The sequence below is a fragment of the Prunus avium genome, chromosome 7, assembly GCF_965620075.1.
Source record: "Prunus avium chromosome 7, drPruAviu1.hap1.1, whole genome shotgun sequence".
In the NCBI taxonomy this organism is placed as follows: domain Eukaryota; kingdom Viridiplantae; phylum Streptophyta; class Magnoliopsida; order Rosales; family Rosaceae; genus Prunus; species Prunus avium.
In genome coordinates this window covers 22,986,187-23,001,857 of record NC_142290.1, presented here as the reverse complement: position 1 = coordinate 23,001,857, position 15,671 = coordinate 22,986,187, and the positions used below count along the sequence as shown (strand labels likewise).

At 37.8% G+C, this 15,671-nt stretch overlaps 2 protein-coding genes and 1 long non-coding RNA gene across 6 annotated transcripts; 1 reads left to right on the top strand and 2 right to left on the bottom strand.

Moving 5' to 3' along the window:
- Positions 1–1,203: 1,203 nt before the first annotated feature.
- On the bottom strand, positions 1,204–6,533 carry LOC148293171 (uncharacterized). Of its 2 annotated transcripts, none has more exons than XM_088244857.1 (9): positions 5,967–6,533; positions 4,292–5,080; positions 4,056–4,208; positions 2,812–3,962; positions 2,643–2,727; positions 2,476–2,571; positions 1,971–2,377; positions 1,710–1,875; positions 1,204–1,453 (listed from the first exon to the last, which is right to left on the bottom strand). In XM_088244857.1, exons 2-8 carry the CDS (start codon positions 5,075–5,077, stop codon positions 1,731–1,733), a joined length of 2,823 nt encoding a protein of 940 aa, XP_088100983.1. In that variant the 5' UTR covers positions 5,078–5,080; positions 5,967–6,533; the 3' UTR covers positions 1,204–1,453; positions 1,710–1,730. The 2 variants fall into 2 exon arrangements, with proteins under 2 accessions (XP_088100983.1, XP_088100984.1); XM_088244858.1 differs by having other exon boundaries at positions 1,204–1,438.
- Positions 6,534–6,580: 47 nt separating this feature from the next.
- Positions 6,581–9,483, top strand: LOC110768470 (uncharacterized). Of its 3 annotated transcripts, XR_015837105.1 has the most exons (5): positions 6,581–6,980; positions 7,474–7,610; positions 7,766–8,562; positions 9,071–9,102; positions 9,188–9,483. It is a non-coding gene; the product is annotated as an uncharacterized LOC110768470 (long non-coding RNA). The 3 variants fall into 3 exon arrangements; XR_015837103.1 differs by lacking the exon at positions 9,071–9,102; XR_015837104.1 differs by having other exon boundaries at positions 9,071–9,483.
- A 2,491-nt stretch (positions 9,484–11,974) lies between these two features.
- LOC148293170 (putative receptor-like protein kinase At3g47110) lies at positions 11,975–15,609 on the bottom strand. Its single transcript, XM_088255825.1, has 2 exons — positions 12,743–15,609; positions 11,975–12,582 (listed from the first exon to the last, which is right to left on the bottom strand). Exons 1-2 carry the CDS (start codon positions 15,465–15,467, stop codon positions 12,182–12,184), a joined length of 3,126 nt encoding a protein of 1,041 aa, XP_088111951.1. The 5' UTR covers positions 15,468–15,609; the 3' UTR covers positions 11,975–12,181.
- Between the last annotated feature and the right edge of the window lie 62 nt (positions 15,610–15,671).

Genomic DNA, 15,671 nt, shown 5'->3' with positions numbered 1-15,671 from the left:
GTATACTAAAGGTTTATTGATTGTTTACTGCATGTATATCGCATGTTATAGCGCGAATATTGGATGTTTATTGAAGGTTTATTGATTGTTTACTGCATGTGTATCGCATGTTATTTATCGGATATTGGATGTTTATTGAAGGTTTATTGATTGTTTACTGCATCTGTATCGCATGTTATTTATCGGATATTGGATGTTTATTGAAGGTTTATTGATTGTGTACTGCATCTGTATCGCATGTTATTTATCGGATATTGGATGTTTATTGAAGGTTTATTGATTGTTTACTGCATCTGTATCGCATGTTATTTATCGGATATTGGATGTTTATTGAAGGTTTATTGATTGTTTACTGCATGTATTTCGCATGTTATTGTCCGATATTGAATGTTTATTGAAGGTTTATTGATTGTTTATTAGTAGGAAGAACAACTATTCAGTAGAATTTCCTAATCGATACGACTCCCTTATGGATGGTGAAATTAGGGACTGATGTATATTGCATGTCTATTGCGTATAGATTGCATGTGTATTGCGTGTATATTGCTTGTCTGTTGCCTGTGTATTGTTGTTTATTTCCTTCGTAAGCAATAAACAATCAATACACACGCAATAAATGTACGCTATGCACGCAATAGACAAGCAATATAGACGCAATAGACAAGCAATATAGATGCACCAATATACATTACTTTTATGCTACTGAGTTGCCCAAGACCAATAAAATAAAGAAAATCAACGAATTTATTAACCGATTATAAAGGAAAGAGGGATTCAAACCCGATGGGCGGTACGGAACCAATAGGAAGTTTTTATAGCATTGCAGATGGGAAATGTTTATTGAAGTTTTATTGAGGTTTATTGACGGTTTACTGAATGTTTACTGAAGGGTTACTGCATGTATATCACATGTGTTTCTATAAAGAGGGCATGGTTGAATAAAACATTGGAGGCGAGGGCATAGCCGCCTATTTCCCTTACAGAATTACAATCCATACACACGCAACCCATTGCGATTAAGTTAAGGCATGGTGAACGGCTTAAAGATTGGGATGTGATATTTGGAATGGTGGCTTGGATAAATCATGACATATTACTTTGCAATAATGTAATACACTTTAAAAAGCCATCAGTCATTGTTCACATATGCAGTCTTCCAATCCCAATTCAATGCAGTTTGGTTAAGGTTATGTCGTGAAGGAGTTAGGGCAATATTACAGAGATGTTTGTTTCATTAAATCCAAAAAAACTTTACACTCCAGATGCACATTCTATGTATGGGAATGGCATGTGCCTAACTTCAAAAACGCATATGCCTATCCATTTACATTTGCCCACGTGCACTAGATTTACAGATCCATTTACTTTTCTCCTCACTAAGCCTCTGCATCTCCATTTCAGATTCTTCATTTTTCTGTCCATGCTCTGCATCCAGCTACTATATACATTTAGCCTAATATGAGAATAAACGTAGCGTAGTATCACACTAATCAAAATGAAAGCATGCATCCGCTATAATAATATTTTGGTTCTAATTGTTGTCCAATAACTTAAACTTAAAATTATGTACAAAAATACACTAAGATTGAGAAAGACGAAGAAGAATTGAGGAGCAGAGGTAGAATTCAAAAAGGAGCCGTGGATCTGTATTGTGTATTTACATGACTTTCAAATTGGAGATTTCCAAAACCAATTTAATCATCACGTACCTGAACCCATTTCAACCACTATCATGGCATGTAAGCATCTCCCCGTAATATCTCTGCAGCCAACTTCAACCGGAAAAAGGGCATGTTCTGCGCGGTGCAAGTAGCTAACGGAATCTCAGCGCTCAAAAGCTCAATGTACTTCAACACAAACATGCCACAATCGCCTCTGAAGCAAATCAAGAACTCGATCAATTCAAGTAATGACATTGTAACGTAATTGACAATTTCAAGTAATAAAATTAAAGAAAAATTTGTGCTCACTGATTAGATTGTTGTGGAACATCCACACGTTCTATTGGCCATGGACACCACCAATCTCTGCTGCAGTCGTTTGCGTAAACACCTTCTTCATAAAAGTCGATGGAGTTGAGAAGATTTGGAATCGTAATTGAAAGCGGGGCGAGTTCTTCCTTTAACATCTCATCTGGAATAACTGAAACCATTGAATCGTACACTTTGATTTCACACTTAACCAGATCAATCATTAGAGCCACCCAATGCTTATGCTTCGTCAACATACAAGGGGCATACACCTTATACACGTTCTGCCAATCCACCCCACACGCCGGAACCTTGCCATTTACAACGTTCACTAAACTGTTTCTAATTTTCCACCTAGCCTGCTCTTTTTTTCTTTTATTATCCACAAAGCAAGTATGGATGTGATTCTGTGAAATAGAAAACAATCAATGGTTAAACACCTCCACAAAGCAAGTATGGATAATTTGTAATTATTAACTGCACTTGGTCAAGCCCTATGACATACCATGAAAAATACATCGGTCGTTGTCCAGTTCGATATTTCTACAACCTCCAAATCTTGTTGTCGCTTCCGGATGAGATACAACCCCAAATCAATGTGCTGCACATGTTTTTCTAGTCAATCTCATAATCTATGTACATTAAAACAAATGCATAATCAATTAAACTTACATCTCCTGTCAGCCAACCGTCAGCTTTTACGAGGGAAGCGAAGAATTCAATCTCAGCTTCCACGTGGCCAAATTGCATCACTAAACTGTGAATATAACAAAGTTTTAGATCACAACAATTTAAAAATATATACACTAATGCCTTCTATCTCAAAAAACAAGGGACTTACTTTGGGTTAAGGCGCCATTCCCAACAAAGTTTCAGCAATTTCACCATATCATCATGCGGAATCGCCTTCATTGGGTCTAACATCCGAAGTCGGGTTGTCTCTGGCACAGTTTTTTTCACCAATTCACTAGCTTCAATGATCTTCCACATAGGAATAATCCTCTTTCTCTTTCGTAATTGGACCCCTTGTTCCACAGCTTTACCTTTATCATTCAACCAAACGTTCAACTCAGATAGCACAGCTGTAGGTTGATCCAAATCAATATCCCCGAGATTAAACTCAACAGTTGTCCCCGCCGTGCTCTCACCAATGTCATCACAAACCAAAACAACTTCATCATCCGCTTCCTCACATTCCTTTATTTGCACTTCCTTTTCCTCACTTTTTTTACTTTTCACTTCCTTGCCCTCCCTTCTTTTTCTTTGCGGATCCTCTCCATCACTGCTTTTTCTTTGCAGTTCCCCTCCGTCACTGCTTTTTCTTTGCAGTTCCCCTCCGTCACTGCTTTTTCTTTGCAGTTCCTCTCCCTCACTATTTTTTCTTTTCACTTCCTCTCCCTCACTGCTCTTTCTTTGCAGTTCCTCTCCCTCATTGCTTTTTCTTTTCACTTCCTCTCCCTCACTGCTCTTTCTTTGCGCTTCCTCTCCCTTGCTGCTTTTTATTTTCACTTGCTCTCCCTCTTTTCTTTTCCTTTGCGCTTCCTCTACCTCACTTGGTTTTCTTTGCACTTCACCCCCTTCAATCCCCTCCTCGTCCTTTTCCTCTCCCTCATATCTGTTACTTGGCCCTTCATCCCATTCACTATCATCCATTTCGTCAGATCCCGTAAATAGATGTGAGATGGCACAACGATTCGTCCTCTCTTTCAGTAAAGCTAGGTCCCTCCTTACTTCCTGCTCAAACTGAGGACCTAAACAGTGGTCCAAAAGTTTTTCCATCCATATGACCTTTAACTCAAGGACGTCATTTTCCCGCTTTACTTGAAACAACTCGGACCTCAACAAGCTTACCAGCTTGTTCAACTCATCAAGATCAGCACATGAAGAAGGAATTGACTCTGCCGAGACAACAGCAGGGCGATCCTGTGGCCAACTCCAATATGATTGTCTCATTTCCTCTTCACTCGGACGTAGCGCCCGCAACTGAACTGACTGTTTCAGAATACAGACAATATTCATATTCAATCATTCTACTTAATAATTTCATTGAATCTTATAAATAGTTTCAAGGGCTGCAAACCAAACCTCTTTGCTCTGGAAAAAATAATTGTTCAACTTCCTCATCTCGGGCATAGACGTAGTCGTTCTCCATCGCAAAATACGCGGGACAGCTGTTGGATCAACAACCTTGCAGTAATTCAGGTCCACCATTCTAGGAATTAATTCATATACCCAAATCTACACAATTCACAGGACAAAAGTCATTATTTAAGTTTTAAAGTTCACAAAGCATAACTGACATGAACATTATTACCATGTACCTGGAAAGCATACGTGAAACCTTTAAAACTCCACCCACCCCTTTGCACTTCACCATGCTTATGCTTCTTGCCCTTCTCATTTTTCCGGCTTGTTCCCGTTACCTTACTTTTCCCCTTCTCTCTTCCCTCTTCATTTTCAAAGCTTTTCATATACTTTGTTGGTGCAGAAAATAGACTGTCTTGGGTTTTGTCAAACGACACCGAACCCCACGGATACCTGTTGAACGCATCCAAGTCCTCTACAAGGGTCAGGTAATTTACATTGATGTTCAAATGCTTGTCCCTTCCCAAAACCACTAACTCAGCAAAGTAAACAAGAGCTAGCTTGTAGACGTCATCTCTCTCTTTGCACCTCATAAATGCTTCTTCTAAAGCATTACATGTAATTCCTTCGTCTATAAAATATCTTTTCTGAAGTCTAATTTCAGCACTTTCTCCACTAGAAACTTCAGGCACTTCCCCAAAACGAAGCCCCGAGATCAAACAGAAATCCTGACGAGTAAACTGAGCAACGTCGCACCCTATTAAGAAACTCAGTTCATCCAAGTCTTTCACACCCTGCCCCGCGACTCGACGCAACACAACTCCATGCACAATCTGCCCGCTAAACTGAATCTTGTCTATATTCAGAAGATGGCCAAAGCATGATGTCTTGAATTGTTCTAATTGTTCCGCACTCAACTTCGCTCGAATTGCAGCTAGGGTTGAATTTGCATGTGAGCAGTTGTTCACCCGTGACGCATATGCCTCTGACTCTGGCCATACCAGCTGCACGTTGGATCCCATTTCCTAAAATACAAGATGAAATAACGTTAACACATATACTACCACCACGTATTTGCACAATCATATTGGTATTTAGTATTTACATAACTAGTCAACCAGGCACATTACAAATTTTATGAAGTACATGCGCATAGGGATTACTGATCACAGCCTTTAACATCATCAAAGCAATATGACAAATTTTGTGCAAATACCTGTTAATGCAATGATTCTGTGAATTACAACCAATAGCATGTATTTTATTTTTGGATACAAACTCCAATCAATGGTTGATGCATGAGTGAGTGTGAGTGCGAGTGCAATCTAGGCAAGTTCTGCACTTCACACACATGACAATTATTGTCATCTCATACACAACACAAAATAAATAAATAAATAAGAAAGATAGTGGAAGGAAGCAAAGCAAAGAATTTGCTCTGCTATCTGCTTGCTAAGCCATTGCCACATCCTTCTTTCTTTCTAGCTTTTTCTTCAGTGAGCTACTATGATCATGGATCAACCTTCATTTCAAATGCTTTGCACTTTTATTCATGACTTTATTATTATATCTTCTCATTTTTCACAGGCAAATTTAGCAACAAGGGAAATAATATTTATTTCAAAAAATATATATATTATAGCGCCAGAGATATGTTATTGACATGTTATTGACTTCAGGGTCTCCTCCAATTCAACACCATTATCTTATTCATATCATTATTGATATGTTATTGACATGTTATTAACATGTTGTTGACTTGATTTTCATTCATTTTTTAACATATACACAAGCAAAAATTAACATGCAAGTGAAGCACAAGGAAGAGATGCCAAATCCAACAACATTGATGGTACAAATTGGGGAAAACCTTTACTCTAACCCTAAACTCAAATTCCATAAATTACTCACCAAATGTTGGTTATTGAACAATCGCAAGGTGTCTGTGCGGGGTCTTTGTGCGGCTTTGCTCCACAAATGGAACCTTTCACTTCCAACAAATACGGCTTCTCTCCTTCCCCTTCCACTGCTTCGCCACTTCCCCTTCCACTGAAAATAAATACTTTTTCAGGGTTTAGAGAATGGAGTTGCGCTGCGTTCAACCGTTTCCTTCAACCGTCGTTAATCGTTGCCTTCAACCTTTTCTCAGAGCTTAGCAGTTTCTCAGAGCTATGGGTTTTAGAGTGATGGGTTTTTTCTGTTCAAACTTCGAATTGATTCAGAGCTATGGGTTTTAGAGTGATGGGTTTTTTCTGTTCAAACTTCGAATTGATTTTTTCTGTTCAAACTTCGAACTTGCCTCTGTTTTTTTTTTTTTTTGGGACCAACTTCAATGCTGGATATTAAATTCGGGTTTGGGTTCGTCACCTACCCGATTGCAAAACTTTATCTCAATTCTCCCTAGCCTTTGGATTGATCTGATGGCTATAAAGTGAACCCCTTATAACTTACCACTCATAACTTTCCACTCATTATAGTCTGACCTATAATAAAATAGCCTATTCTAAAACAAAGCCCATTTTTGAAGCCCATTTCTCCCGTCTCTCTCAAGCGCGACATCAGAAGCCTCCTCTCTGAAGCTCTTGCTCTCCAGTGGTTCTAAACTTCTCTCACGTCTTTCATCTTCTTCTTCACTCTCTCTAAATCGCACATTGCAAATCTCCAATCTCGATTCGCAATTCGCAACTCAAAGATCCTATATGATTTTTCAAAATCGGAATAGAAATTTCAGTGGTAATCTTCATCTCTCTCCCCCTCTCTCTCTTTCTGGCTCTCTTCTTCTCCTATTTCATATGTGCTCTGTGTGTTTGGTTCTCGAGAAACCATGGAAAATGTGAAAGAATTTCAGCAACTCATATACTTTTGCAACCGTGATTTGCTCGACTATCGCCGACCCTTACCGAGGCTGCTGGAGCCATCATCGATGTAAGTGCTCGTCTGATTCTATAAATTTGCTCATTTTGTTGAAAACCAAATGATTATGAGCTCTGGAAATATGTGGAGGAAGTAAATAATTGAGTATTTAACCTAGAAACTAGCTACCTGAGTAATTAATTGGGCTCTAGATTGCTAATTTAGCTGAGTGTTTATCTATTTGATTACTAGAAAATTGCGGAGTGTTTTTTTTCTGTTTTTTCTAAGGTCATATTCGTACAAGAACTTAGGGACATAGGGGATTTATCACAGAGAGAGATCAAATTTGATGACTGATGATCTTAATTTCAATTTAAGTTCAGGAACTATACAGAACTTATTGGACATCTACTTGTCATTATTTCATGTTTATCATGTATACTAATTGGATTACCACTTGTTAGTGGTAATTACATTTTATGAAGATGCAATGAATTTAAATGAAGAGATGTCCTCATTTTCTGAGATCAAACTATCAACTACTTAATTTCTCTTTTGAATTTAGGAGTATGTTGTTGAGCTGAGGTGTGCATGGGAAGGGAAAGCAGTGCACTCAAGTTAATATCCATATTGGATAGCTATTAGAAGCAGCAGTCATTTTAAATTTTTATTTGAAAACAGAGTGTGAGAAAACATATAAAGGTAAAGCTTTGTGTCCTTTTTCTGTGCCTCTAACTTGTGAAGGAATCTGAAATGTTACTTGCTGAAAATGGGCTATAGTTCATTAGCATTTTCTTTTATTGTTAGATTCGAAGATGCACCAGTAATTTATGGAGTTCATATTTTTCTGGTTTGAGTGAGAATACGAAGGATCTGCTGATTGTGGCTTCATTTATACATTTGGAGCATAAAGAACATGTGAAGTATACCTCAGAGCTGACTACTGTGAACCCTCACATTTTGCTCTCTGGTCCTGCACCTATGGATATAGCTGTGTTCATTCTAAAATAATTCGTTTATGATATTTGGTTGTTGTTCTGAATGCTTTTGCAGGGTCTGAGATATATCAGGAGATGCTGGCAAAGGCCCTTGCACAATATTTTGGGGCTAAGTTGCTCATATTTGATAGCCACTCTTTTTTTTTTTTTTTTTTTTTTTGTGTGTGGTTACATTGGAGGAAAGAAACCCCACTGGGGTTCGATCCTGGGTGCCATGGGGGGAGGGGGAATCCACCACCACTGTGGTGGGAACCCATTGACATAGCCACTCATTTTTGGGTGTAAGCTAAATAACACCTTCTTAACATTTGCTTAAGTACTTCCTTCTAGTATACTTCCTTATTCTTGGGATATAGAGACTAATCTAATCGTTCTCATTTTGTTTCACCAAAAATTATAATATTTTTTCTTTAGTATCATTATCAATATTCCTTTTGTACTTCTGTCTTTAAGTATAGCTTACCAGAGCTAATTAGAGGGAATTACCAATAACAAGTGTTCTATAGGGTTTACTGGGTATTTCATTTTTGGACTTTTGTTGCTGTTTTTTAATTATTATTGTTTTTTAAAATTTTCCAGGTGGTTCCCAAGACGGGAGATGACAAACGTTGTTTCCAACATGATCCTGCTAAGCCATATTTAGGACCCGATTTCAGGTATGAGTTTGCAGTGTTCTTGAAATTTCTTCGGGAATAGTGTTTGAAAAGGGGGTTTTAATGCATCCTGACTTATGATTTAGTTTCTGCTCTAAATTGGAAATTTATTGCCTTGTGTATTTTGGTTTAATTCTTATGGGGATCCTGTTTAGTGGGATTGAATTTTATTTCTTGGAATATCGTTTGTCACCTTTCTTGATTTTTTTTTTTTATGTGTATGCCCTCAAAATTAATGATGCATCTTTCCTTGTAGTTTAGTTTCTTATTTTCATTGGTTGGTACACGTAAATGCTCTAAATTGGTATTTTTGGATTGTGTATCTTGGTCTAATTCTTATAGGTTGTAGAGGACTATGAACTTTTGGTCTCTATTCTTGGTACTTTTTGTTTTCATGTCCTAAATGTGGATTTTCAGACTTTTTTTCTTTCTGTTTTTAATCATTACAAAACCCACTCCAAATTTGAATTTTTTGCTCGTTTTGCATTTTGATTTAATATTGTTTATACAGGATTATTCCTCTGCTGTTTGGAGGGATTGAATGTGGGTATTAAAGAACGCTTGCCTTCTCCCTTTTTACATTTTGTGTTCATATCTAAAAATGAGAGATGGTTTTGTGTGTTTTCAGGCTCCGTTACGAGGTTTATTCTTTACAGAGGAGAGGAGTACTGCTCTTGAGAGGGGGTTTGATGCATCTTTACTTATGAGTTAGTTTCTTTTTTTCGTTCGTTGTATGAGTTTGCTGTTTTGGGCTTAGATTTGAGGTCATCATTGTTCAGGTCAGCAACTCTGTGTCTTTTGGCGAGGCAGATTTAAGCAGTGTTTTGGTTTTATATGATCGATTTGCAAGGCATTTTTGTTGGGTAGTTGTACATGGAAAGACAACATTGGAGATATAAAATAAAAATTATTTTGTTGTTCCAATTACCATTGCTTCATGGTATGTGACTAGATTTATGGTTTGTAACTTGTGAGGTTTATTCTATATCATTGATGTCAACCCTTATTGTGGTCCGGCACGTAAATTGGCGGACAACAAGTATAGGACCAGCGATTCTCCGTTTGAGCCAGCGAATGGAGAAGTGAACACAGGACCATTTGAGTTTTTGACAGAGAGGGTGTTGGATTTGGATGGTTTTTTCACATACATAGATGGCCAAAAGGCTGTGAAGTTTCTTGTCAATTTGAGAATTGGAACTGTAGGGAATCAATTAAGGGAGATTCACTATTATACCCAATATAGTACAAATTATAAAAAAACCCTATATGAAATGGATTTTAAAAACACACCCAAAGCCCATTTACAACATAACAAAAAGACTTCTAACTTTTTTTAAATTACAAATCTGATATTGATTTCTTAAAACGAACCCAATCCAAAAACTCATAAAAAAGCCCAAAACACTTCATAGGGTATCAAAGTAATTTAATAATGAAAATTAAATTAAATAGGACCAGCTGTTTGTTTTTGGGATTTTTTTGGGTTTGTCTATAGAAATTAAATGGTGTAGGGTTTATTTATAATTTTAGTGCTAAGAATGGATATATGACTAAATATCTCATTAATTAATGCTAGCATTATTTTTGAAAAGCCTCGAAGATTGAAAAGTATTGTAACTTAGAAAATATTTTGCGGGCATCCATGGTCATGGTTGGAGAATAATGCGATGTGCTCTTCATAAACAAGACAATTACTTGATTTCGGTCTTGAAATTTGATCAACTCTAGTCTGAGATTACATTTTATTTTGCCTCAATGGCATCTCAATTAATTAAGACATGGCTTCTCTTCATGACAGTCCAGCTTCCATACCCCATTTCTTCAGGATCATTCTAGATAAGACTTCTAAAAACATCAGAATTGTAAGCACCTCTCTCTCTCTCTCTCTCTATTACTATGCTAAGAATGTTTTCTCTTAACATGTTCTGTTAAGAGAAACTATTGTTCCATCTCTAGGGATTACTCCTTTGTAAAGAGAACCAAAACTTCCTGAACCAATCAGGTTGTCCACAGAGAACCCACCATTAGTCGATTCAAGGAGTTCAGAGTAAGAGACACCTGATTTCCAATCCTTATAAGAACGTGAAAGTTACTGGTCCACCTCGTGACATTTTCACCTTTGAATATATAGCAATGGAACATGACATAGCAATTATGAATGCAAATGCACAAGCTATAAGGATGACTAAAATGGTCTTTGAGATGAATCGGGCTTTACCTTGGGGCATGCAAGAATTATGAGATGCCACCACAAAGCCTAACATTTCCAAAAATTGAGACACCACTTGCATTTGTAAAAATCCCATCTCTAGGCAATTCACCCTCGAAATCATTATGAGAAAGATTGAGAAACTTACGAACTCGAAATTTGCCAAGAAATTCAGGAAGCTGCCCGGATAATTTGTTGCGGGAAAGATCTATTTCTTTCTTCCAAGCCTCTTAAGTCTTTAAGAGATTGAGGAATTTTTCCATCAAATGGATTACTTTCCAAATGTAAGTGTACCAAACTAGTACATTTGCCACGGGTCATGGGTGTATCACCTGATAACTTGTTTCCTGATACATCTAGCTCCGCGAGATTTACCAAATCACCCACTTCATATGGTAGTGAACCAATCAAAGAATTGTTAAACATTGTCAAAGAAATTGAAAGAGATGAGATCCCAACAAGTTCTTTATGGTTCCAGTTAGATTGTTAATAGAAAAGTTAAGTACCTGTAGATTTTGGCAGTTTCCAAGAATTTTTCCATCAAATGGATTACTTTCCAAATGTAAGCGTACCAAACTAGTACATTTGCCACGGGTCATGGCTGTATCACCTGATAACTTGTTTCCTGATACATCTAGCTCCGCGAGATTTACCAAATCACCCACTTCATATGGTAATGAGCCAATCAAAGAATTGTTAAACATTGTCAAAGAAATTGAAAGAGATGAGATCCCAACAAGTTCTTTAGGTATGGTTCCAGTTAGATTTTAATGTATTAGGGACCTGAAAAATATTCGTAAATCTTTTGCTTTTCTTTAGTCTAACTCTGCCTCTCTCCTTGCCTTTCTTATTTAAAATTTTCTTTGTTCTCTTTTAGTATTACAAAATTGTTTTCGTATTTTTTTATTTAGTTTTCAGTGTCGCGTCTATGCTTTGTTGTATGTGTTGAATATGAGACTTTGTTTACCCGAGTTATAAACTTATAGTGTTTAGCTTCTTTTGCTCCAAGTTTACCGATGAAAGACAGACTCATGGCAGTTTCCAAGAGTTGAAGGTATACTTCCCTCTAACCGGTTATTCTCCATGGAGAGCAGTGTTAACAAAGTCAAGTTACCCAGGAAGGATGGGATTGGCCCAGAAAATTTGTTATCATTCAAATACAGTATCCCTAACTTTTGAAGCTTCCCAATTCCATGAGGGATACTATACCACCAAATTGGTTACCTTCCACCTCTAAAACGGTCAAGTTTACCACGTTATAGTTTGTGTACACTAACTTTTCTCTTTTCAAATGATAAGTTCACATATCTGGACATAGATAGGCTTACATTGCAGTAGATCATGTGCTAAGCAGAGATAAAATATTACATAAAAATATTTTCTTTTACATTGCAATCATCATCATCATCATCATCATCTTCTTCTTCTTCTTCTTCTTCTTGTTAAATAATTGAGATATGAGCCCCTGACTGCATTCATTTTGTTGACGACAACATCCATAAGCATCCGCTCTGTCGGTGATACGGCAGAGCATGAGATCCCTATTTGCATCACTGAAGCCACGCATTCCTCCAATCTTTTTACTTTGTCGCCGTGCTCATCATCATCCTCCTCGTCATCTGTTTCAAGCAGCAATGAAGGCTCAACTATGTCCATGGCATGGTCAGGCAAAGCCATGGCTGTGAATTGGTGAATGCTTAAACCATCTTTGAACATGTCATCGGTTGGTCTTTTTCCTGTGAACATTTCTAGCAATAGTATCCCATAGCTGTAAATATCTCCCATTATGGAAACTTGGCTTCCCATGCCATACTCTGCATGTCAATGCATACATTAGGATGTTGTAGTTGATGGACCTTTAGAATTTATCTTACATATTTCAAAATTTTCTGATACTTCTTGTCCAGTACAAAAAGAGTCAGCAATCTTTTTTATCAAAAAGTTATTACGAAGTGAGGATTTTAAAATTTATACCTGGAGGAATGTAGCCTATGGAACCCTTTAGCCCAACTGACATGGTTTGAATTTTGGTGGGATCATTTGATGCTTGTAAGAGGAACCTTGCTAAACCAAAGTCACCAACATGGGCTACCATATCTTCGTCAAGTAGAACATTGCTTGGCTTTAGATCACAATGAACAATGGCCGTTTCACAGTGGTGGTGCAGATAATCTAGTGCAGAAGCAACATCAATTGCGATATTGAGTCTTTGGATAAGGCTTAATCTCTTAGGCTGAGATTGCTCATCATCTCTTGGATGAAGCCACTGGTCTAGACTTCCATTTTCCATGAACTCCAAAACTAGACTTTTGAAGTCATTGCCCTGATTATCAATACTGGAGCAGACAGTCACGATCTTGAGAAGATTACGATGCCTTATACTTCTTAACGCTTTGCATTCACCAATGAAACTCTTGGAAGCTCCTTCTTGTTGAAGGTTTAATACCTTAACAGCAACTACCATTCCATCAGTAGGGAGTACTCCTTTGTAAACAGAACCGAAACTTCCCGAGCCAATCAGATTGTCCAGAGAGAACCCATCAGTTGCTTGAACGAGTTGAGAGTAAGAAAAACGTGATTTCCAATCCGTATAAGAATGCGAAGTGACTAGTCTATCTCTTGACCTTTTCACATATGAACAAGCAGCAAAGGAGCATGACAGAGCAATTAAAAATGCTAGTGCACAAGTTATAGGGATGAATACTTTTGGGGCAAGTAATCCTCGAGGTGAATGGTGCTTTTTGCTAGAGCATGCAGGAAGAAGGAATTCTGGAACTCCACCACATAGCCTATTATTTCCAAGGATTGAGACACCACTTGCATTTGAAAAGATCCCTTCTCTAGGCAATTCACCCTCAAAATTGTTATGAGCAATATTGAGATGCTTAAGAGATCCAAGATTTCCTAGAAACTCAGGAATTTTCCCTGATAAGTTATTACGCGAAATGTCTATTTCTTCCAAGCCTCTTAAATTTTCTAATGTTAGGGGAATTGATCCTTCAAGTTTATTACCTTGCAAATGAAGATGCTCCAAACTAATACAACTGCCGAGGGTTCCTGGGATTTCACCTGATAACTTGTTTTCTGAAATATCTAACTCCCCAATATTTTTCAGATCACCCACTTCAGATGGTAGTGAACCGGTCAAAAAATTGTTAGATATGGATAAAGAAATTGAAAGGGATGGAAGCCCAATAACCTCTTTAGGAATGGTGCCATTTAGACTGTTACTTGAAAGGTCAAGCATCTGTAGATTTTTGCAGTTCCCGAAACTTGGTGGTATACTACCCCCAAACTTATTCTCTTCCATGGAGAGCCTTGTCAATGAAGTCAAGTTACCTAGGGAGGATGGAACTGGCCCAGAAAATTGGTTAACATTCAAATATAAACCCTGTAACTTCTGGAGTTTCCCGATTACATCAGGGACACTACCACCCAAATAGTTTTGTGTCACTACCAGAAGGGTCAAGTTTATAAGATTTCCAATGCCATTAGGGATGCTTCCATGTATCAAATTGCCCCCCAAAGTAAGGATTTTTAGTTGGGTAGAAAGGTTGGCGATTGATGCTGGCAATTCTCCTCCAAAATGATTAAGATTAAGACCCAACATCTCAAGACTAGTACAATTAGCTAGGAAGCTGAGAAAATTCAGGTCACCAGCTTTCCCACTTCCTAGTCTATTTTGTTCAAAGTTGAGTCTAACTAAGCTCTGCAAAGTTGCAAGATTTTCAGCGGGGAGTGGCCCAGTGAGTCCATTTTCAGCAAAATCAAGCACTTGAAGTCTCGAAGCATTGGACAATGACAGAGGAACAGTTCCAGTGAACTTATTGATCCCACCGGCAAATAATTCAAGATTAGGAAGAGTAATTCCCACATTAGGTGGTAGTTCTCCATGCAGCTGGTTTTTAGCAACAGCGAAGTAGTATATGGATGAAATATTATACAGTGAAGTAGGGATCATACCAGACAGATTATTATCCGAGAGTACAAATCTTCCCAAGTTTGTTAGACGCCCAAGTTCATTGGGTATGCTTCCTTGAAAATTGTTGGCAATAAGCACAAAAATTTCCAAAGATGAAAAGTTTCCTATCCAATATGGGATAGTTCCGGTGAGATTGTTTACACCAAGACCTAGACCAACTAAATTCAACAATGAACTGAGTTGGTTAGGAATTGACCCAAAAAGCTTATTGGAAGTAAGATCGAGTACGGTTAGTTGCATACAGTGAGATATATTAGATGGAATTTTCCCACCAAAGGAATTGGAAGACAGGTTGAGATGTTGCAGGCTCAGTAGGCGACCGATTTCTTGAGGAATTTCACCATGAAAGCTGTTGTTTCTCAGGTTGATTCCAGTAAGAAAAGTAAGATTTCCCAAAGAAGGAGATAAGGAGCCTACCAAATTTTGAGCTTCCAGGTTCAAAACCATGACCCTTTTCGTGGCAGGGTTGCACGTAACGCCTACCCAACTGCAGAGATCAATGGAATCGTTCCATGAGCTCATGATATAGAGAGGATCTTGAGTTATTCTTTTCTTGAAGTCTAGCAATGCCAGGCGATCAGATTCATTTCCAGAAGTGGGTAGTGTTGCAGATTGCAGACATGTGGTCCACCATAAAAAAAGGAAAAATGTAAACAAAATCTGGCAAGAATGAGTTTGTGAGGGTTCCATCTTGTTCTGAATGCAAATTTTATGCATGGAGAAAATCAGAAACCAACTCTCATATAGATGAAAGTATAAAAAGAAGAAATCTTTCTATCAATCTATAGAGCCAAAGGGTTTGTTGCAGTGTTGAAAAATAATTATGGATGGTCCCAGTGTTGAAAAATAATGCACGTTTGTGCCCCTATCAAAACTAAAAGATAATGTGTGCAAAACATTATCCCCGTCGTCTTTTTCTCA